We start from the raw sequence: 22,410 nt of genomic DNA, 5'->3' as shown, positions 1-22,410 counted from the left end.
ATAATCCTTAATGAACCTCCTGTAGTACCCTGTAAAACCTAGAAAAGAACGCAAGGTTTTGACATTGACTGGTTCCGGCCATGTCTTTAATGCTGAAAGTTTCTCTGGGTCAGTTTGAATCCCTTTCTCAGAAACTATGTGGCCCAGGTAGCGCACATGAGTTTTAAAGAACTCGCACTTAGACCCTTTCAGCTTTAAGCCGTGTTTCTCAAGCCGTTCAAACACACCTTCCAGTCTTTTGAGGTGTTCCTCAAAGGTGTCTGAAAATATGAGAATATCATCCAAGAAAATTAAACATTCCTTAAGATGACTCTCACCCATACAGGCTTGCATTAATCTCTGAAATGTCGCAGGCGCATTAGTTAGACCAAACGCCATGCGGTTACATTCAAAGAAACCGAGTGGTCCGACAGAAAAAGCTGTCTTAGCCTTGTCCTCCTCTTTGATTTCGACCTGCCAGTAACCAGATCTCAAGTCCAGTTTACTGAAGTATCGCGAACCAATAAGGGAGTCCATGGTTTCCTCCACCCTAGGTAGGGTGTAAGCATCCTTAATGGTTTTCCCATTGAGTTTACGCAAATCAATGCAAAATCTCAGGGACCCATCTTTCTTTCGAACGAGGACCACATTCGAACAGTAGGGACTGTGAGACTCTCTGATAGCGTCAGAGTCTAACATTTCTTTAAGATGTTGTCTCACTTCCTCATACATTCCTGGTGGAATACGACGATACGGTTCCTTAAATGGAACATCGTCTGAGAGTTTAATCTCGTGCTGCACCAGGTCTGTCTTCCCTAAATCCTTTGGGGATGTGGAGAAAATATGTTGCCACTTACCCAGTACCTGATATGCTCTCTCCAACTGCTCAGGAGTGAGATTATCCCTATTAATAGAGACCCCCAGTTTGTCCCACCATTCCCCCTCAGTCTTAGAGGATTCAGTATCCTTACTAGAGGGTTCTGGGGACCACCTGTCCATTACCTTCACATCTGTGAGATTACAGAGAGGCGATTTTGGTGATATAGTAATCGACTCCGTAGACAGATTACAGATCCGGACTGGTACTCGTTTAAGTCTTCCAGGTGCACATTCAAGTGACACTACCCTTGGACATACAACAAGGTTTCCGGATTGCAGAGAACTGCCCTGTTCTGTTACAGCCGTACTAAAATCACCATGCTTGCGTACCAAGCCATGGACAGTCTTTACCTGGTTTGGACCTATGGACACTGGGTATGTATTGGCAGATTTCACCACCATGGGATTGTTAAAACACAAACTATCAACAGCAGGCATCTGGAAATATAGAATCAGAGCCAGTCTGTTGTATATCCCTACACATACGAATTATATTTGTGCCAACAATCACAGGAACTTGTCTGTTATAGTTGGTCATTGGTGTTACCAGAATAGGTACACAAAATTCACAATCAGACAGAAATGGAATAGTGATATCTGCCTCAATATATCCTAAGTATGGTAACTTAGACCCACCTGCTCCAAATACCTTAAGATCAAAATCTTTGATATCCATCAGAACAGGCTTGGGATTCAGAGATTTGTAACATTTCTCTGAGACACAAGTGATCATAGAGCCACTATCAATGAGAGCAGAATATTTCTTCCCCCCTAGTATGATATGGTCAACATTAGAACCACCAACCATTCTATCATACAGAGTACTGTCTGTACTATTAGTGTTATCCGGGCTTGTCCTAACTACACCATCCCCCATCTGCCCTACAACAGGGGAGGTTACTCTTTTGGCTCAGACTTTCCTGCTGAGGGTTTCTGGGCATTACCTTTATTCTGTTTCTGGTACCCATCGCTGCGTCCAGCCTTCTCTTTATTTTGGTTTGCCCCAGACTTACCATTACCCTCAAGCTTCTTTTCGAGGACCTTGATTTTGCTCATTAAGGCACTTACCTGGTTAGTGAGCTTGTCAAGTTTCGTGTCACTCTCTGAAACTTGTACAGGGTTATGCTGAGCTTTAGCCTTTTTAGACTTATCGGTTGCCTTCTGAGCTGGGTTAAGCTCCAGGTCTACCGCTCTGACTTCCCTTAACAGCAAGTCATATGACTTAATGGAGTCATACTTGTGACGCGTCTGGCCTTTCAATTTGTCACAGCGTAAGCCAGTCCAAAATTTGGATCGGAGCATGTCGTCTCTGGCTGCAGATTTTACATGTCCACTGTTAATGGCGAGCTGTAACAGTGCCTCGAGTCTGCACCCATAAGCGGTGACAGACTCCCCTTCTTTCTGTGTAGCAGAGTAAAACTGCTGTAACACAACTTCATTAGAAGCTACGTTACCAAAGAAGGTGTCTAGTTTCCTTAAAATCTCAGACAAAGTTGCCCTAGGACCTAATGGTATAAGTGTCTGACGAGCAATACCCCTGAGTGATTTCCTGATGGCTTGGAGAATCAACTCTTCTGACAGGGTGCTGTCAGATGCTAAACACCTTACCTCATACCGCCAACCCTCATATGTGGTTTCACCACGCTGAGGTGATTCATCTCCAGAGAATGTGGAGATTTTCGGAACTTGAGGTAAAAGGTGTGTATCCCTTCTTTGAGGTGGTGGAGTGAGTGGAACTCCATATCCTCCCCCCAGCCCTGAAAATGGAGAATCACTAGAGTCATTACCCTTTGGAGGTAAAGGAGTACTAGTATTCACTCCCTCCCCACGTCCTACAAAATCAAATTTATAACCTGGGGAACCTACCATACCTTTGTCACTATTTGACTTTACCTGTGCAGGCAATACTGAGGCTGCAGGAGTCTTGACAGAACCAGGATCGTTTTGGCTCAACATACTGTCATACTCCACCTGGGTAAACAGGACATAGTCGTCATTCTGGCGCAAAAGGCTAGCCATGAGATCATAGTTTGCCTGATCCAAGTTGGATGATCCTGCGTTTGGCTTTGACATTGCCATGTTGTACAAAATACAAATTGAAATACAAAGTAAAAGTTAATAAGACAATGAATATAAACGATGAAATAAGTAGTACAATATCTAGTATCCAAGTGATTGGGGCAATCCCTACCTACGAGGAATACAAGATAACCACTTAATCATACAAATACAAACTTAAGGCAGAAATTTAAACACAATATGTACAAATAGAAACAACAAGTCTTTTCATCCAACACCTAGCTAGTAGTGGAGTAGGGTGGATTCCGTCCTTGTACAAACTAAAATTCAGTGAAACCCTGGATTTATCCTGGTGTTTCGCCTTCCTGTACCTTACCAAGTCCAACCTGAGATGAGGTGAGCTGACACAAAGTCTATTATTGACTTGCGTAAGGAAACTATTCAATTCCAACACCCTGTCATTAAGGATGTCATCTTGATGTTGGAATGAATCAGGATTTGGATGTCCCTTGGATTTGTTCCACTCTTGAATAGAGTATGAAGGGATCTCCAAAAATACAAGTTGTACAGTAGGGAAATTGGAAACAATGGAAACAAACTTGTTGATAATAGAATGCAAATCAGAATTTGCAAATTCAGAAGTCTGGTGTCTTAGACTAATAAATTTCCCTTGTTTGACAGTAAGGTCGCATGTACCTAGCCAAACATATAACACAATATGTGGATAAGAAATGACTTTGACTGGAAGTTCAGTCTCTAGCCAACGAAGAAAATGTGTAAAACGACCACCTGGTTGACAATTAAATTCAATATTACAACATAAATTTTGCAATAAATCCAAATGACGTTTCAGGTAAAATCCCTTACTACTTGTAAGAACAATAGGTTTCTTCCTTATCACCACATGTGGTATAGGTTTATCAATAAATTTCTGTAGTTTACTACAACTCATAACCTACAGAGTATTGAAATGGGTATATGATATATACTAATAATATAGATTTAAACCTGTATACTCTAAGATAATATACAAAATGTACCCAGCAAAGTATATTACCTATACATAAACAGATTCAACAGAATATGTAGAAGTATCGATTACATATATATATATATATCATACAATGCGCTGACATAAAACATATAGGATAAATACAACATTTACAAACCAATCTTCAGCAGCAGTTTCACTCAGCTCTTGATCTTCTGACACAATCCTCAAATTCCGCTACAGTGCAGTGCAGTGTGTGCAGTGTTAGTAGGTTGGGATTGTTAGCTGGGAAGCAAGCATGCAATATATGTAAATATAAGATAGTTTGAAATGTAAAGAAATATAAAAGTTTATCACATTTTACAGATTTAAATTTGTAGATGAATATCTATAAATTTTATAAAATGTTTACGATAATGTTGTTATTTATCTATTTATATAGTTAATTTAGTAATATTAGATATGATTTAGAGTATTTTATGTAGTATAATTAGATTCAAATGTAACCTACACTAGCATTTATATGTTTAAATCTAAGTGAACATTTGAAATTTAGTTATGTTTACTACGCTATGAGAATATGAGAATAGCCTACAGCATAAATACACATGAAACATCAAACAAATCAATAACAAATGCAATGAATAATATCAATAGTGAATACAAATGACAATGAAAACAAAAATATGTAAATATTTAAAGTCAAAGATAAACACGCGAACGATAAATGTCAACACTTGGAACGGCTCTCCACTGGACGATACAGAATGACAATCAGTTACAATCCAACGACGACAGCAGGAACTCCAAAGTAAACAGGATGACGACGACACAATCACGAATCCATGATGACAAGACGAAAATAAAGACGATGACAATCACAGGTAAACAGAAGACATCACAACCGGAAGCACATGTTGAATCGATGAGGTATCAAGTATAGAGTGATATCCCCCTGACCATGCTTTCCGGTCCTCTAGGCTCATATCACGTGATCACCCACGTGGTAAACTATGGGTGTTACGTTGTACGCCGGGCACTGCCTCCGTCGAACGATTACGTTTGGCGCCAATGTCACGAGAGTGATAGTATGTGAGTTGGTTCACGAATATATAAATAGAATCCAACAGCTATAAACAGTTGAAAGTTTATTCATATAAAAACGGAGACAGATAACCCTGAAATAAAAAGAACAATACCTGACAATATATAGGGACACATAAATGAACCGACTACTATATCTTCTATATTTATACTGTAAGGTATAAAATATAAACAGGTATCTATTTAATATATTATAATATTAAATTGTATTTTAATTTCCGAGTTACATACATTTACAAATAACATTTGATTTCCAGTCACTTGACTCTATGCATTGCCCTAACCTCACCGACCACGTGCGGTCCTTTGTTATACATAATATAAAGCTTTATGGACAAGTTATTTAAAGAAGTTTTAATTATATAAAGTATATTAATTATATTGCATAGTGAAGAATAAGTTAATTACTTTATTTCTATTTATACATTAAATAAACATACCTTTTAGTACTGTGGCCGTAAAGCACACATGTACAGTCCAGTGCCTATTTCCACGTAATGTGCGGACACGCTTCCTCAAGGGTGGGCGTGCACGTGCAAGGACAGGGTCATGCAGGGTCAATGTGACACACTCAACCAATCCATTCACTCGCCTCTCATACGTCATCATAACAACTTACACACAGATTTACATGTACAGGACATTACATGACACAGGGACATGTAATATAAATTCAGACAGACACAGGGACATGTAAATTCAGACAATACACAGCGCATGTAGTTAAAAAACCATATATAATACATATTATATATATGGTGAATTTAAACACCGTGACAATATTATAATGTCGAACCCTTGTAAACAGCCTCTCAAAAGATTTTCTAAATCTAATACCGGGTGATTGAGAGATACGATTTTGAAAATGTGTCCATAAAAGTAACGTCATTATTGCGGTTGACATAAAGTAGTTTTTCGTGGTTGCGGAAAATGTAAAGTAAAAAAGTAACGTCATTGATTGTTGCGGTTGGGATAAAGTAGGTTTTATGAGTGCGGATTGTCAGATGTGTCCTAAATGGACGAAATGATACCATCTGGTGCAGCTTATCCCCCTTTTCGACTTACTGCATCGATTATTAAATTATTTATAATTAGGTGCCAGTCAACTGTGTATCTTTTTACATCGTTTTTTAGCAATGATTCAACATGTTCATAGGTTATAGATCATTCTGTTTCCCATTTATAAACTCTACTGTTTCTTTAATTAGGTAGTTTGAGATTCGAGAAGGATTTTTTTGTTGTTCTTTGCTGTTTGAAAAGAAGCATGGTTGAGAGTTCAATGAAAGTGACCATTCACAACTCAAAAATAAAATCAGGTTGTTGGAAGGGAACAGTACATGAATAGGAATCAATATTATTGAGAGTTTCACTTCCATTATTAATCCCAAACGACCAATAAGAGATTTATCATTAAGACCGAGTCGGAATCAGAATCAGAAAGCGAATTGAATGTCAGTACTATAGCATCTATTGATCAATGAAGTAGAACTAAATACAATACAATGGATTTCGTATTCTGATTTGGATTCGAAGTCTTAATGAGAAATCTCTATAAGAATCATTCAATTATCAAAGGTCAATTCAATCTTTATTTATTTTTTTTATTTACTGTGTTATCAATCGCCTGTAGCAGTAGGCGTCTCTGTAGCGGCTACTAGGGCCTACTCTTAATACTAAGACTACAGAGTAACACAATACACATCATGTATTTTTATAACGGGTACGGGTGTGTTTCGTGGGGTGAAAAATGCTTCATGATCTTCATGATAATATTATATAATTTTCCTGTTTGTTGCTACACAGTTTTATAATAACAAATGAAGAGTTAAAGCTGACATACCATTCTTACATATGCATATTATTGCTAATATTAAAACTGATCAATACGGAACGGAAACTATTGATTGTCTTAATGATAATAACATTAAACGCAAACATCTCCGAAACACTCTGAAGTCATGGAAAATGGCAAATATCATCCGCCCATTATAGCTATTGAATGACCAAAAACCGCAACCCCCATTTTTTACTTAATGCAACCGCAACCTCATCCTTCAAAAATTCAATTCAGTATTTCATGGAAATTTCTTGACACAAACAAATGTCATTCAGTCGGGGTGTTTTTAGAACATCAACACACAAATGGAAAGTGTTTATATAAAATAATATGGCTTAAAACATTATGAAATTTTGATTTGTTTACAAAAAAATCCGATTTCGATTTTTGTCGTGGAGTGTTTGAACTCCACAAAAAACATCGACAATATGCGAAACATGCCTTGAATTCTTCAATGTGTGCTACAATCCGTGAGCGACTCAGTTTTTTGATAGATTCTCTAGAATTTCGTTATTTGACAATTTCGTGGACTTACCCTCTCAATTTTCCATCACCTTCCGGTGATAAACGCAAACTCTGCGTTACTTCAACCGCAATCTCCAAAGTACGGTTGGACACGGTGGATATATTATAGTAAGAACTATGTCACTATATTTTCTTTTAAAATCAATCTATTCACATGCACAATTATTAAATGCCAGTTGTCTCTGATGAAAACCACTTGCTAATTTAAAAAGCTAGTGCTTACTTTTTTCCATTTGCTATTTTGGAATGTTCTACATGAAAAACCAAGTAAAAAGCCTTAACTATTTAAGCCTGTTTAAAATCAGTTAGTATTTTATAGATCTCTGGTGTAACAACATACATGGGACTGTACACACATTAGAGGCCAAAGGCCATTGTATACCCGTCAGTAGTATATAGGACGTTAACAATATTTGACCCCGACGGCCTAAACTAATGACATTAACTTCAAAAATATTTACAGTCAGCAGTGAATCGATAGTATAAACCACGTTGATTTCAACAAAAGGCTATAGATATACGATTGAGGAAGATGTATCGAAATAGGTTTATGTTCACATAAATGCATGTACATATGCAAATACAACTGTGGAAAAGATACATTGTCAATGTTACTACAGTATCTCTATTTTTGCAATCAAGTTAGCATGTTTAACAGTATGCCACAGTGACACTGCAAAGTCATGCATGGGAGGCATAATTAAATCTTATACAGAGACAGCTACATATAAACTTTTGCTAAACGATTACCAAAATTTAACAGTATTTAAAAGATGTTTCACAGAATTCAATTAATCATTTGATGGCAAGATGGCGTCATGAGTGGACGTACTGTCAATGTCGCTCCTAGCGATCGTTGTTTTTATTAGGTTTTATCCACCCAATGACATCATCCTTGGACATATTGCCTCCCGAAATGTAGCATATTACATTTTGAGTAAAAATTGGGAGTCAACTTGTTACCAGGGCGAGAAATTATTGCTACACAAACTTTACTCGGCCCCGGTGAACACTACTCACGTCAGTAGACCTACACACTCTACAGGACATTCTAAAGTGTTCAACAGACGAGACGTATCTCTGGAAATACGTTCTTACCTTATTTTAACTTTGATTTTATCTGGTGATATATCATCAAACCCCGGACCTATCAGATTTCCATGTGGGATTTGCAGCAAGCCGGTAAAATCAAACCAACATGGAATCATATGTGAAGCCTGCGACACCTGGTCGCATAGAAAATGTATCGATATGACAGTGGAAGATTATTTTAAGATGGGATCTTCCGTTTTATCAGACTGGTATTCTGTCAAATGTACCATGCCTCAGTTTACAGACTCTTTTTTCGACAACAGTGGTATTTCACTAAACAAAAGTTTTCCGGACGGACACTCTCCGGATATTGGTGCCACCCAAGGGAACTCTTCGGATGTTAGTGTCACCCATGAGAATTCTCTAACGTCGGAGGTAATAACTGACCACGACATAAACAATACGGAGGAACTCAGTTATCAGTCGGAGTTATCATATCATATCTGAACATTAACTCATTAAAAAAACTAAATTCTGTGAGATATCTGATATTCTATATGATAAACTTACAGACATTCTATTTATAGCAGAGACAAAGCTTGATGACACCTATAGCCAACACAGCCTGGACGTGCCCGGGTACAAAGCCTTCAGGAGAGACAGGACATCCCGAGGCGGAGGTATCCTAGCCTATACCAGAACCAATCTACCGGTAAGGCGCAGAGCTGAACTAGAACTTAAATGCCCTATTGAATCAGTAGTTCTTGATGATACATTAAATGAAAGAAAGTAGGCTGTAATAGGGGCTACAGACCACCATCTACATGGAAAACGATCATTTTAGAAATTTAGCAACTGTTGGATTCGATAAACTTAGTACCAAATTCGATAACATTTTACTTTTAGGAGATTTAAACTATGACATGCTGGATACCAGTAAAAGTGGTGTACTGCAAGACATATGTGATGACTTTGATTTTAAAAATATAATCACTCAGGCAACATGTCATGTTAAAAACAGTGTATCATCCCTTGTCGATGTAATTCTTACAAACCAGCCACAATTTTGCATAAATCCCTTTATCTGTAAATGTGGCATCAGTGATTGGCATGACATGATAAATATTGTCATAATTGTACCTGCTGCCCCTATTGCATGATCGTAAAAGGCGACTAAATTTAGGATCTTTTCTCTTCTTTCTAACTGACTTTATCTTTCCTAATGCCTCCCTTGGCATCACCTCACTTTTGGCCTTGAGTTGAGCGTTCGCCCCTGTGAGGAAGGCTCTGGGTTCTGTCCCCTGGCCGAGACACACCCAAGTCTATAAAAGTGGTAGTTTCTGCTCCTGCTTAGCCCTGCAGGTAGGGCGTTAGAATTGTACCTGCTGCCCCTATTGCATGATCGTAAAAGGCGACTAAATTTAGGATCTTATCTTTTTCTATTCTTCCTAACTGACTTTATCCTTCCTAATGCCTCCCTTGGCACCGCCTCACTTTTGGCCTTGAGTTGAGCGTTCGGCCCTGTGAGGAAGGCTCTGGGTCCTGTCCCCTGGCCGAGACACACCAAAGTCTATAAAAAAGGTAGTTTCTGCTCCCGCTTAGCGCTCAGCATACAGGGAGTGGGACGACTGGTTCGCCCGTTGTCAGTATAATGTGACCGGGTGGGGGGTGTTGCTTGGTGTCTTCAGCAGCATTCTCCAGTGATATAGCACTATAAAAAGGGCAACAGTTCCACTATACAAGAGGACACAACATGAATATACTGCAGTCTCCCAAAACACGCACCTTGCACAACATACACGCAACACACCACATACACGGAAGGCCGTCCTTACATGACCATAGCTGTTAATAGGACGTTAATTAATCAAACAAACAAACAAAATCCTGCTTAGCGTTCAGCATACAAGGAGTTGGACGACTGGTTTGCCCGTTGTCAGTATAATGTGACCGGGTGGGGTGTGTTGCTTGGTGTCTTCGGCGGCATGCTTCAGTGATATAGCACTATAAAAAGGGCAACAGTTCCACTATACAAGAAGACACAACACGAACATACTGCAGTCTCCCAGTACACTCACCTCGCATAACATACACGCAACACACCGCATACATGGGAGGCCGTCCTTACATGACCATAGCTGTTAATAGGACGTTAATAAATCAAACAAACAAACAAACAAAGGAAACACTCCACGTTTCGAGAAATCTCACTGTAAATATAGAAGTTTTAAACATTTTGATGAAGAAAATTTTAACAATGATGTAAATAAAATACCTTTTTCTGTCTGTTATATTTTTGATGACCCAAATGATGTGTATTGGGCTCATGAGAAACTTTTAAAGGATGTCATTGATGATCATGCTCCTATTAAAGAGAGGCGTAACAGACCAAATAAATTACCTTACATAAATGGAAACCTCAGACGAGCTATTTATAAAAAAAATCGTATGAGCTTTAATAAATATCGAAATTCTAAAACTACCGGAAACCGAGAAATTTTGTGAATAAATTAAAAAAGCAATCCATTTCAGAATACTTCAAAGCTCGATGTGGGGAAGGTCCACAGTGTAAAGATTTTTGGCCTACCATCAAACCTTTTTTATCAAAGAAAGTTGTCAAGGGAGACAACAATATTATACTATGTGATGGAGATCAAGTTTTAAGTGAACAAACCAAAGTCTGTGAAATTTTCAACTCATATTTTAGCACTGTGGCTGAGAACATAGGACAAATCATGGTAGACAGAAATTTTGATACTCATGAAAGTATTGTTAACATTGAAGATCACGTAAACCCTACCAGTACCTCCAATTTTACTTTCTCTCGAGTGGAAAATAAAGATGTGTCAAAGGTTATTACGAAACTGTAAAGAAGAAAGCCACAGGGGTTGACGGCATATCATGCAGAATTCTAAAGTCGTTTAATGATTCTATTAGCCCAATTCTTTCGGATCTCCTAAATTTTTCTATATTCCACTGTACCTTTCTGGATCAATTAAAATATGCTCAAGTATTAAAAAAACCCGACCATTTAGACAAAAGTAATTATAGACCAGTGAGCATACTTCCTAGCATCTCTAAAATCTTCGAAACAATTCTTCATGATCAGCTGTAATCCATTTTTAAAGATATCTTCCAGCCTTTTTAAGCGGCTTACAGATCGGGCTTTGGGTGCCAGACCACTCTGCTGCGCATGCTGGAGGACTGGAAACAGGCCTTGGATTGCCGCAACCAGGTTGGGGCTATTTTGATGGATCTCTCCAAGGCCTTCGACTGTCTTCCGCATGACCTGTTCCTCAGGAAGCTGCAAACTTATGGGGCATCAGCTGATGCTGTTCGTCTGATGGGTAGCAACCTGGGGAACAGGAAGCAGAGGGTTGGTTTGGGGGGCATCACCAGCGAGTGGATGTCCCTCACTAAAGGCGTCCCCCAGGGCTCAATACTGGGGCCTTTGATTTTTAACATTTTTATCAATTATATATTTTATTTCATCAAAGAAGCTACATTATATAACTATGCCGACGACAATACCCTAGGTTATTTTAGTCAAAATATAAACAATCTTAAGAGAGTTTTAGAAGATGAAGCCAGTGTTTTTATTAAGTGGTTTAACATAAATGGAATGAAGGCAAATCCAGAGAAATTCCAGGCTATCTCTCTGGGTAGAAACATTTTAATATCTCTAACACTGAAATTGTTTGTGAAGATAGTGTTAAACTTTTAGGTATCGAAATCGACCATCTTTTCAAATTTGATAAACATGTTTCAGATATATGCAGAAAAGCATCTAAGCAGCTCTGAAAAGGATCGGACATTTTTTACCAAAAGCAACCAAAATTTTAATTTACAGATGTTTTGTTTTATCAAACTTTGACTATTGTCCCCTTATTTGGCATTTCTGCAGTATTTCTGCAACTAGAAAAATCGAACGAGTGCAAGAGAGCAATCTGATTAAAATACAGATCCTTATCTAACGTAGTGATAATAAGGATCTGCATTTTAATCAGATTGGCAAGAGAGGGGCTTGCGTTTCATTCATAATGACTACACCTCTAACCTTAAAGAACTGCTAGCCAGATCAAATTTGATGGCCTGTGAGGTTTTTAAAAATTTTAACAATATTGCTCCTGACTACATATGTAACCTTATTAAAAAACAAGAAAACATTTATAATTTCAGATCTGAAAACAAAGCAAACCTACCCAGAGTTAACACCACCAGGTATGGTAAGAAATCTTTCAGGTACGAGGCGTCCCGCATATGGAACAGCCTCCCAAATGACCTGCGTAAGCTTAAGGTTGAAAACTATGCAGAGTTTCGGAGGCTGCTCCGTAAGTGGGACGGCCCGGAATGTAAGTGTAAACTTTGTTCTTAATGTCTCCCTGTATCCTGTGGTGTAACACATGTCTTTATTTTATTTTTATTTTGGTTTGCTTTGTTGCTTGTGTTGCCACCCCTTTTAATATAAATCTGTGAACAATTCTGTGATAGCTTATATAGTGCCTGTACTTATAATTACTGACGACTGTGATGCTTTAGTTTTAATTTTCTGTTTTATATACAATATACTTGTTTTGTCGAAATACAAGCTCGACCGAGCTTATGTTACCATGTTTTTTTTTATATAATCGACACTAAATAAAGTTTCTTGTATCTTGTATAATTGGTGGGAATATTTTTGTCAATTAAAATAAACATGAATAGACAAAAGGATGAATTTCTAAAGGAACATTGGCCCATTGATATTTATAAAATGTATCAATCGTTTAAAACGGTTTGGAAACGAACGAAATGCCGATATTATACAATCAATATGACTAAACCGGAAGTGAGGCGAAATGTACGTCTAGGAAACAAAAAACAAAAGTAATCCTTTGCTTAGTGGTAGTCATCCAATACACTAGCTAGATTGGTATGGATGTTAATAGGACGTTAATTTAATATATCAAACAAACAATATTGATGTCCGGGTATTCGTTTAGCAAGAAATAGAAGTCTGGATACGTCTATTAAAAAAGTGGTCGAATTGACTTTTATCAAGTCCTCAGAGTCCGTCAAATCATTGACGTTAACGTCAATTCATCGGTCCAAATATGACGATCTCAATAGCAGCGATTTGAATCTAAAAAATGTGTCGATGAAGTCGGTGATACTGCGCCGATTTTAGAAGTTAACATTTTTTATGACTTTTTACACCTTCATATTAAATATGGTGAATGGAAACCTTGTATAAATCTCATTTTTAATTCACAGTGTTGCGAATGTCATTAGTGGCGAACGTCAAAATTATTGACGGACAAAATACAAATTCTTACCTCGTCGTCCCCAAGAACAGCCATCTTCATCCCCGGCCATATCGAATCTGCCGCGAAAAAGCGACATATGGTGTGTAAATACGTCCAGAGGAAATAGATGGAGATAACTGCCGTGTTGACAGGTGGTGATCGTCAGCATGGTTTATGAGGAGTTTTGACGGAAATGACGTTCGCAAAACTTTACATAAGTTTTTTTTTCCGTGACGATGGTATAAGTCAACTACAGTGTCCGTAAACTACAAAGATACACACGGATAAAGATTATTTACGAGTATTTTCTTTTCATGATCCCTTTGAACCTTCTTCATAAAATGTCACTGTTCCCGTGCTGAACGTCAGCATGTTTGACTGACCGACCACGCGTAATCTGACCAATTTTGTTTTATTATTTTCTTCACTTAATATTTAGAAAACATGTCTACTATGTACCTTGTGAAAGCATGTGTAAATTTGAGTGTGAATAAAGGTAACAAAAATGTCCGTCAAAATGACGTTATCACACGTAAAAATTATCCAAAATTACCCTCTTTGAGTTATCTATGTTCATTTTTTTTTATCAAAGATACATCTTTTGCATGCAAATAAAAAACAACAAATCATATGATGCAACAAAATAATTTAGTGACTGAACCAATATTTGACGGACATGTGTGCACTCTTACATGGAATGTGTCTAATATCAAACATACCAAGTATATCCCTTACATATATACACGACAATGACTTATCAATCATTTACAAAAATTAAAACACGATGTTGCATTTACTAGGGGGACAGGAGTCTATATGGTGTTGATAATATATATGTAACCCTGGTCAATACTAGCCGCAATATTTCGCTCGGCTAGAGAGAACTTCTCTTTAGATCGATCGGGTGAGCGTCAGACTAGTAATCCAGAGGTTCCGAGTTCGATCCCTGGCAGAGGCAGGTATTAAATTTATTGTAAATCCTGCACCCTGTTACATATAGATAAAAAATGCATGTAACTTGAGAATGCAAAGACAATTCAGTTTGATAAATACATTGTTAAAAATGAGTTTAAACATTCTTTTTGAAGACAAATAGTGATGGCACAAATTTTTAAAATATCTGGTAAGTTATTCCAGAGCTTAACTCCATTGTAGTGGAGGAATTTTTGAACAATTCAGAGGGTGATCTATGTAGGATAAATATATTGATACATTTCATAGCAAGAAAGTAGCTCTCAAACAGTGCGGAGTGAAAGTTTTCGTGACGGACGCTGATTTACACATGTCGGCTAGAAAGTTCGCAAAAGTCCTCTTTGCCAGAGATATGTCGTTCACCAAATTTCGTTTGAGTAAGGTGCGAGCAATCATTTCTTCGTATACTGATTGAAGAGGTAAGTTGTTTTTTGTCTGTTTTTTTCCAACAAAGTTTCAACATTTTAAGCGGACACTTAGAGTTGCATGTTGCGTACATACGCTTGTCGGAGGGGCCGATATCGGAATTCATCCCCCCTGGTGGTTTTATTGTTGTGTTTCAACGTTCAATGTGACATACTCCCCGCTTTCGTCGCTTTCAAACGAGAATGAATTAGTTTTCAACTGGTGATGGAATACCAAACATGATGAAGAAGGATTAAGGGACATGTGCGAGCAGCTGACAGGTAATCTGCTCACAATAATCTGTCCGGTACACCGTTTGCGGTTTTGAACTCCTTGTCTCTCTCGATATCATTATGTCTGTGTAAATCCGCAAGGAATCTGTCGATCCAAGAACGAATACTTATCAAACAGTTGGTAAGCCAAGTCTTGTCACTTGTCATTGTTGGTAGGTTTCGGTCTGGTTTCTACATAGAATTTTGATGAGGCATTTGCCAGTTGTTCCGTTGTTACTGTTTCCATATCCATCTCTTATCCATTAACTTCATTGTTCCACTCTAATTTTAGGACAAGTAACTTGTATTAAGATCTATTTTAATAAATTCATGTTTTGTCTTCCTGTATAGTGGAACTGTTGCCCTTTTTATAGTGCTATATCACTGAAGCATGCCGCCGAAGACACCAAGCAACACACCCCACCGGGTCACATTATACCGACAACGGGCAAACCAGTTGTCCCACTCCCTGTATGCTGAGCGCTAAGCAGGCGCAGAAACTAACACTTTTATAGACTTTGGTGTGTGTCGGCCAGGGGACAGAACCCAGAGCCTACATCACAGCGGCGAACGCTTTACTCAATGCCAAAAGTGAGGCAGTGCCAAGGGAGGCATTAGGAAACATAAGTCAGTAAGGATGAAGAGAAAAGATGATATCCTAAATTAAGTCGCCTTCTACGATCATGCAATAGGGGCAGCAGGTACAATGATGTACCCAAATTTGACCAGAAACATCCTTGGGGGAAATCGCTACTAGTTATTGAGTTTTGCATGGAATGTAATTTTGGCTCTGACCCCCCCTGGGCCAGGAAAGGCAAGGCCAAATAGGGGAAATAGAGGTAAATCCTTTCAATCGCTACTTGTTATAGTTCTGCATGAAATGTGACCAAATTTGGCCAGAAACATCCTTAGGGGAAGGGGAACAGAGTTTGTATAAATTTCGGCTCTGACCCCCTAGGGCAGAAAGAGTTGGGCCCAATAGGGAATTTAGTGGTAAATCTTTAAATTCCTTCAGAAAAGAAACAATGATCCTTTATTCAGAACAATACTTGGCATTTCAAACCAGGTCAGCAATACAAGCCTTCTGGGCCTTTTGTTTCATTGCTACTGTACTTTCCTAGGGATGTTGGCGGTATACATATCCAGATAGTGTATCCCTTTCTTGGCTTTTTCTCCACGGTGAAAGGCCTGTGGTCGCTCCAACAGTGTCTTCGATAGCTATTTGAGAAGCCATGTTCGTTAGTGTGTCTTGATCTCGGTACTGTTGTGGAGTGTAATGGCATTTCTCTATTTCTTCCAGCACGTAAATCTCTGCTAACTGTAGGTTTGATAATACATCTTAAAAGTGTCGACGTTCCTGCATGAATGAGGTATATATTGTCTTTATGAAGATAAATGGTCACATATCCGTTTCCATCTTGGAAAGCCGAGGCACAGTCCACAAAATTGCACTGTTTACTGGAAGACACTTCTTTAACTGCTTTATTATAAAAAAAACAGTTTCCATATCTTATCTGGGGCATAGAACACACACTGACATTTTCTGACAATGTATATCTTGCTGTATTGATGAGTTCTTCATAGTTCTTTTAAAAATCAGAAATATTTTTGCCGTTTGCCGCATCATTTCCACCAACGAACAAAAATACATCGGAGTAATATCCGTAATCGCATGATGGGGTTTTGATTCTTCTTTGAGATCAAACAGTTTTCCTCCCGTTTGCGTCCACATCTCACGAGAAAAGGTCTCTCGGGTTTATCCCCTTCAAAAGGGAACTTAATAATAATGTTTTTTCAGAAAATCCTTGTGGAGGTGTGACTGGTAATTCCGCAGTTTGAAATGACACTTCAGTAGTGATGTCATTTGGTGTTTTGACATCTGATTGATATATAGACTGTTTTTTAATAGTATCGGTGATTCTTTGGAGTCTATTTCAAGCTCATTTGTAACGTTTTGGACATTGGCCACGACTCTCGCTCATTTCTTTCAGAGTGTCTGTCACACGCATTTCACTCACCTTTACATTTGCCTGGTTACTACATATCTCATCTTAGATTTGCTCAAATTGCCTATTTGTATTGGCAATATAATTACTAAAGAGATTTCAATTGATTTCACACGACTCAGAATATAAGGAACTGTTAATGTCAGGATCTTCAGTGATTGTAACGTCAGAAATTGTATTGTCAGACTCGACGACTGCACTGAAGAAACAACACCATTTTCCAAATGTTTACTTTGAAATGGAAGTTGCATAGTTGCAGATACATTAACATCATTGTCATTTGGTGATTTATAACGGAAAGTTGCAGAGAGTAGTGATTGATTCAGAGATGAATTGATTTTGTCACAACTAAGTCTTAGTCCAGCCTCCATCCTTTGAAGTCTACACTCACAAATCGTTCAATATTTTGATCATATAGCTACAGCTAGTATGATATAAATTCAATGTATACACAGCTTTATTACGTCGTTATAATGTGAAAACGTGCCTCGATCTCATTTCCACTTTAGTCTGATATTTACGTTGATTTGCATTTGTTCTTTTCAAGAAGTGAAATTATCGCTACTAAAATAATCTCTGGTCGTGTTTCGTGTCAAGTTAGAATAAGGAAGAATAAAGATCCTAAATGAAGTCGCCTTTTATTAGTAGGCAATAGGGGCAGCCCTTTGGTAAAATATTAAACATGAAATGTTCTTTACGGCCTTAAATGTTTGAAGAAAAAAAAACTCTGGAGAAAAGGGTTCGAGATGATGGGATCAGAGCTTATACAAATCTAAAACCGGAAATACGGGTAAGAGAAATTGGAAGTTGTGACACGAGGTAAGATTGCTCAAAAATCTAATGTTATTAAACCTATATTTTTGTGCTTAAGTGTTTCAAGCTTAAACTGGATTCAGGACAAAAATTGTGTAGGAGGGGTGAAACTTTGGGTTGAAAACACTTACCTTTTTGTGGGTTTTTTATGGATTTTGATGTCGTTACTATGGTTCTCACATATCCTGAACACAATGCAAAAACCTGCTTATGATTAATCCCATTTTTGGAAACAATTGCAAATATTGTGTAGATTATAAATATATATATTGCATGCATGGTTTTCTGTGTTCACATATTCAAATGCACCATGACTTCTTTTGCAGAAACTCGCTATCTTACTGTACACTGCTTCCTTGCCTTGAAGCACATAGATCAGGTAAATCCCATCATTTTAATAACTAGAACAGACAAGATGGTCAGAATAAAAAAATCAACCTACTAGGGTTTGGATTGTATTAGTTTGTTTTTTGGTTTGGTTAATTAACGTCCTATTAACAGCTATGGTCATGTATGGACTCCAATGTATGCGGTGTGTTGCGTGTATGTTGTGCGAGGTACGGGTTTTGGGAGACTGTGGTATATTCGTGTTGTGTCTTGTATAGTGCTGTCGAAGACACCAAGCAACACACCAAAGTCTATAAAAGTGGTAGTTCCTGCTCCTGCTTGGCGCTCGGCATACAGGGAGTGGGACGACTGGTTCGCTCGTTGTCAGTATAATGTGACCGGTTGGGGTGCGTTGCTTGGTGTGATATAGCACTGTAAAAAGGGCAACAGTTCATGGTTCTCAAGGTATCTTCTGGAAACGAAATACAGACAGACGGGAACAAACACTATATTCTCTGGTTTTACCGACAGGGGACTAAAAATGAGCATAAACATAATCAAATATACAGAATTGTGAGGAAGTTGTCAAGTATTCAAAGCTCAAAGCTCTTTCTACCTAATTAAGAAATGCAAAGTGTTGACCACCATCATCCTTTTCGGAACAAGATTTGTAGAAACTGTTGAATGGGGACACTCCAGTGATTAACACTGAAACTCCTGTAGGTTTACAGCAAAAATGTTGGTTCGAGTTCATGTTGAGGCAGAGAAAATTACGATCGATGACCAAGCCTACGTTCATAGTTGCGTCTGATGTCACGGGTCTCCGATATGTATATCAGCAAAAGGTCGAACTGAACTGGACAAAAAGTCATGTCATTTGGGAAGTTTGTTTGTTTGATTTATTAACGTCCTATTAACAGCTATGGTCATGTAAGGACGGCCTCCCATGTATGCGGTGTGTTGCATGTATGTTGTGCGAGGTGAGTGTACTGGGAGACTGCGGTATGTTCGTGTTGTGTCTTCTTGTATAGTGGAACTGTTGCCCTTTTTATAGTGCTATATCACTGAAGCATGCAGCCGAAGACACCAAGCAACACACCCCACCCGGTCACATTATACTGACAACGGGCGAACCAGTCGTCCCACTCCCTGTATGCTGAACGCTAAGCAGGAGCAGAAACTACCACTTTTATAGACTTTGGTGTGTCTCGGCCAGGGGACTGAACCCAGAGCCTTCCTCACAGGGGCGAACATTTGGAAAGTACATATCAAAACTCCATCCTGATCAAGACGACATATAGCTGCGTCCAAGAGACACTTTTTGTAACGAAGATGATGTGTGATATTATACTGCATCTTCAGGAAAGAACAGTCTGATGTCAAATGTTTCCACAATCTCCCATTTTGGACACAAGGGGAAGACACATGATGTTGTTTGTTTCTTTGTTTAATTATTTTAATATCCTATTAACAGACAGGATCATGTTAGGACAGTCTCCATGTATGCTGTGTGTAGTGTGTGTGAAGGGCGAGGTGCGTGTTTTGGGAGACTGCGGCTTTTTGTGTTGTCTTATTGTAATGCGTATCAGTAGACACAAAAATGAAACTTCTTACAAAGTGTCACAGCCCAGCAGGCACATGACGTCATGTAGACGTCAGAATCCAACATTAGATTTTGGTCAGATACAAGTTGGGTGTGAAAGTTTTTAGACATCAGAATCTTACCTTGCATAGACGTTGTAATCTGACGTCAGGTTTTGAATTTTTAAACGATCCATAGCTAGTTTGTCCTTCCCAAATGTCAGTGATAAAAATGAATGCAAAAGTGCAGCACTTCAGGATATATCCTTCTTTAATTAAATTAAACTGAAAAGCACTGATATTGTTAACATTAAATTAAGACACTTGGCACATTTGCATTCATTTTTACCACTGACTTGAATAAAGCATTTCATCTTGAGTACAAAGAAATATAAAAAATAACACAAATTACAATTTAACTGCATATTTTTCAAATTACTTTAAAATCTTTAGATATCATAATATGATTCACCTTTAATTGTAATACTTACTCCAATACATCTTTGATTCAGAACTGGCAATGTCATCTTTTTACCACTAAATATTAATCATAATAATTAATATATTAAATTATGAAATATCATTTTGACAATTGTTGTTCAAGGCCTATGGAGATGTACATATTATAAGCAAGAAACAAAACACATCGGTAAGATCTTTGAATGGAAAGGCACAACACTGTTCATCACGTTATTCACACGTTCCCTTGTCTGTCAGAAATTAGTTTTACTTTAACTAATTGAAATTGGAGTATATTGACTTCAGCCTCCGTGCATTCCATTGTTTACATATCTGAAATAATGCAAAAAATACACTTTAAGTGAGTGAAAAAGTATAAATACAATCATTACAACTTTTTATTGATGTAAATAGTAATATATGTATACATCATTTACAGTACGAAACACGCACACATGCCCAACTTAATACAAGTGTTTACCTCATCTTCGCCGAGTATCTGATTACATAACATGATCTCTGTACGTACGCTTGACTATTAATAGTATTATATTGGCGAACGTGTGCATGTATATGACAATAGGACGAAAAGGCCTTAACGGTCATCTGACTACCTTGGCAATAGTAAAATTAATTATATGGTGTCACTTTAACAGGACCATATCAGGATCATTTTCAATTTCTTTCAACAAATTTTATTTATAACAAAGGCCCAAGGGCCTTAACATATTATTATTTAGATATAGTGTCATGGTAGCCATCTTCGATTTTGGGATCAACCAGAGATGTAACAACACTTTGTCATGACCATGTCAGGATCGCACCGGTAGAACTTGAGAAGAAATTCAAAATGTGTTTTCAAGATGGCGGCTGTGGCAGCCATCTTGGATTTCGGATTGACCCGAAAAATAACAACACTTTGTTGGGACCATGTCAGGATCATTTCATGCAAGTTTCAGCCAAATCGCACCGGTAGAACTTGAGAAGAAGTTCAAAATGTGTTTTCAAGATCACGGATCTCAACCTGAATTCTCTTTTCGCCCATTTATGCCATCTAGATAGTTTAGCCGAGTTGAATTATAAATAGACACGGACTTCTCGGAACTCCTCAGGTCTCGGCGACGTAGTGCAGCAAACACGTAAGTAAAATTAAGATTGTTGAATAATTTCATAATGAAACCGTAGACCTAATCAGATTCATTGATTATCAATTGAGCCTCTCTTAGTTTTAATATTATTAACGTTTAATTTTATATAAAATTAAACACATTTATTTTTGGGTTTGTGCAACCTGAAGTTGATGTTGTGGTAAGAGTTAATTCCCTTGTGGGATATAGACATGCGCAAAGCATTATATTTTACCACGCGGTCGAAAAATTTTGCACAAAAGTAACAGTTTTCTGGTAACAGTTTTGAACAGTTTTAAGATGCCGGTATATAGGCCTAAGAGACAGGTGGCTGGAAGGAAAAGGCCGGCGGGTACTCCGTCAAGGCCAAGGACGGAGAGAAAAAAGAAAAAGCCGGCGAGGTTTGTGGACGACGATAACCATGATAACCAAGTACCGGACGAGCCCAGCACTAGGTCTAGTCGTGCCTTAAGTCCCCAGATACCTCCAAGTGTGGAACCGGCGTCGAATGAGCCAGAGCGTCAACGGGGTATGAATGTTTTTAATAATGATAACTCTTCAGGCGATGAGTTTGTCAATTTAAATAACGTGTGGGGATCGGCAGTGTCAGCTGATATAGCGTTAGGGGGTCACACTAATGGGGTCGCGGGCACGGGGTCCCCGCCAGCTTGTACCGGTATTGCCCAGGGGGGGCCCATGTGCGGATGATGGACCCGCCGCACATGTGCCTTTACAGCTACGCCAGAAAATTCAGGCGAATCAGTATATTAATTTGGCATTGCTGCTAAAAGGAAGTG

At 38.3% G+C, this 22,410-nt stretch overlaps 1 protein-coding gene and 1 long non-coding RNA gene across 2 annotated transcripts in view; one reads left to right on the top strand and one right to left on the bottom strand.

The window, feature by feature from the left end:
* LOC138334385 (uncharacterized) overlaps positions 1-22,410 on the top strand; it is a 98,164-nt gene that overhangs the window by 20,544 nt on the left and 55,210 nt on the right. The window contains exons 3-4 of the long non-coding RNA XR_011210128.1: positions 8,954-9,078; positions 12,546-12,587. This is a non-coding gene — a long non-coding RNA (uncharacterized lncRNA). The remainder of the gene's footprint in view (positions 1-8,953; positions 9,079-12,545; positions 12,588-22,410) is intronic.
* Positions 810-5,708, bottom strand: LOC138334383 (uncharacterized). The gene is made up of 2 exons (XM_069283057.1): positions 5,413-5,708; positions 810-5,046 (listed from the first exon to the last, which is right to left on the bottom strand). The coding sequence occupies exon 2, from the start codon at positions 2,935-2,937 to the stop codon at positions 1,756-1,758; it is 1,182 nt and encodes a 393-aa protein (XP_069139158.1). The 5' UTR covers positions 2,938-5,046; positions 5,413-5,708; the 3' UTR covers positions 810-1,755.

This window comes from Argopecten irradians, chromosome 11 (genome assembly GCF_041381155.1).
Source record: "Argopecten irradians isolate NY chromosome 11, Ai_NY, whole genome shotgun sequence".
NCBI classification, from domain to species: Eukaryota; Metazoa; Mollusca; class Bivalvia; order Pectinida; family Pectinidae; genus Argopecten; species Argopecten irradians.
Note: the sequence above shows the minus strand (reverse complement) of the source record. Positions and strands in the feature narration are given on the sequence as shown.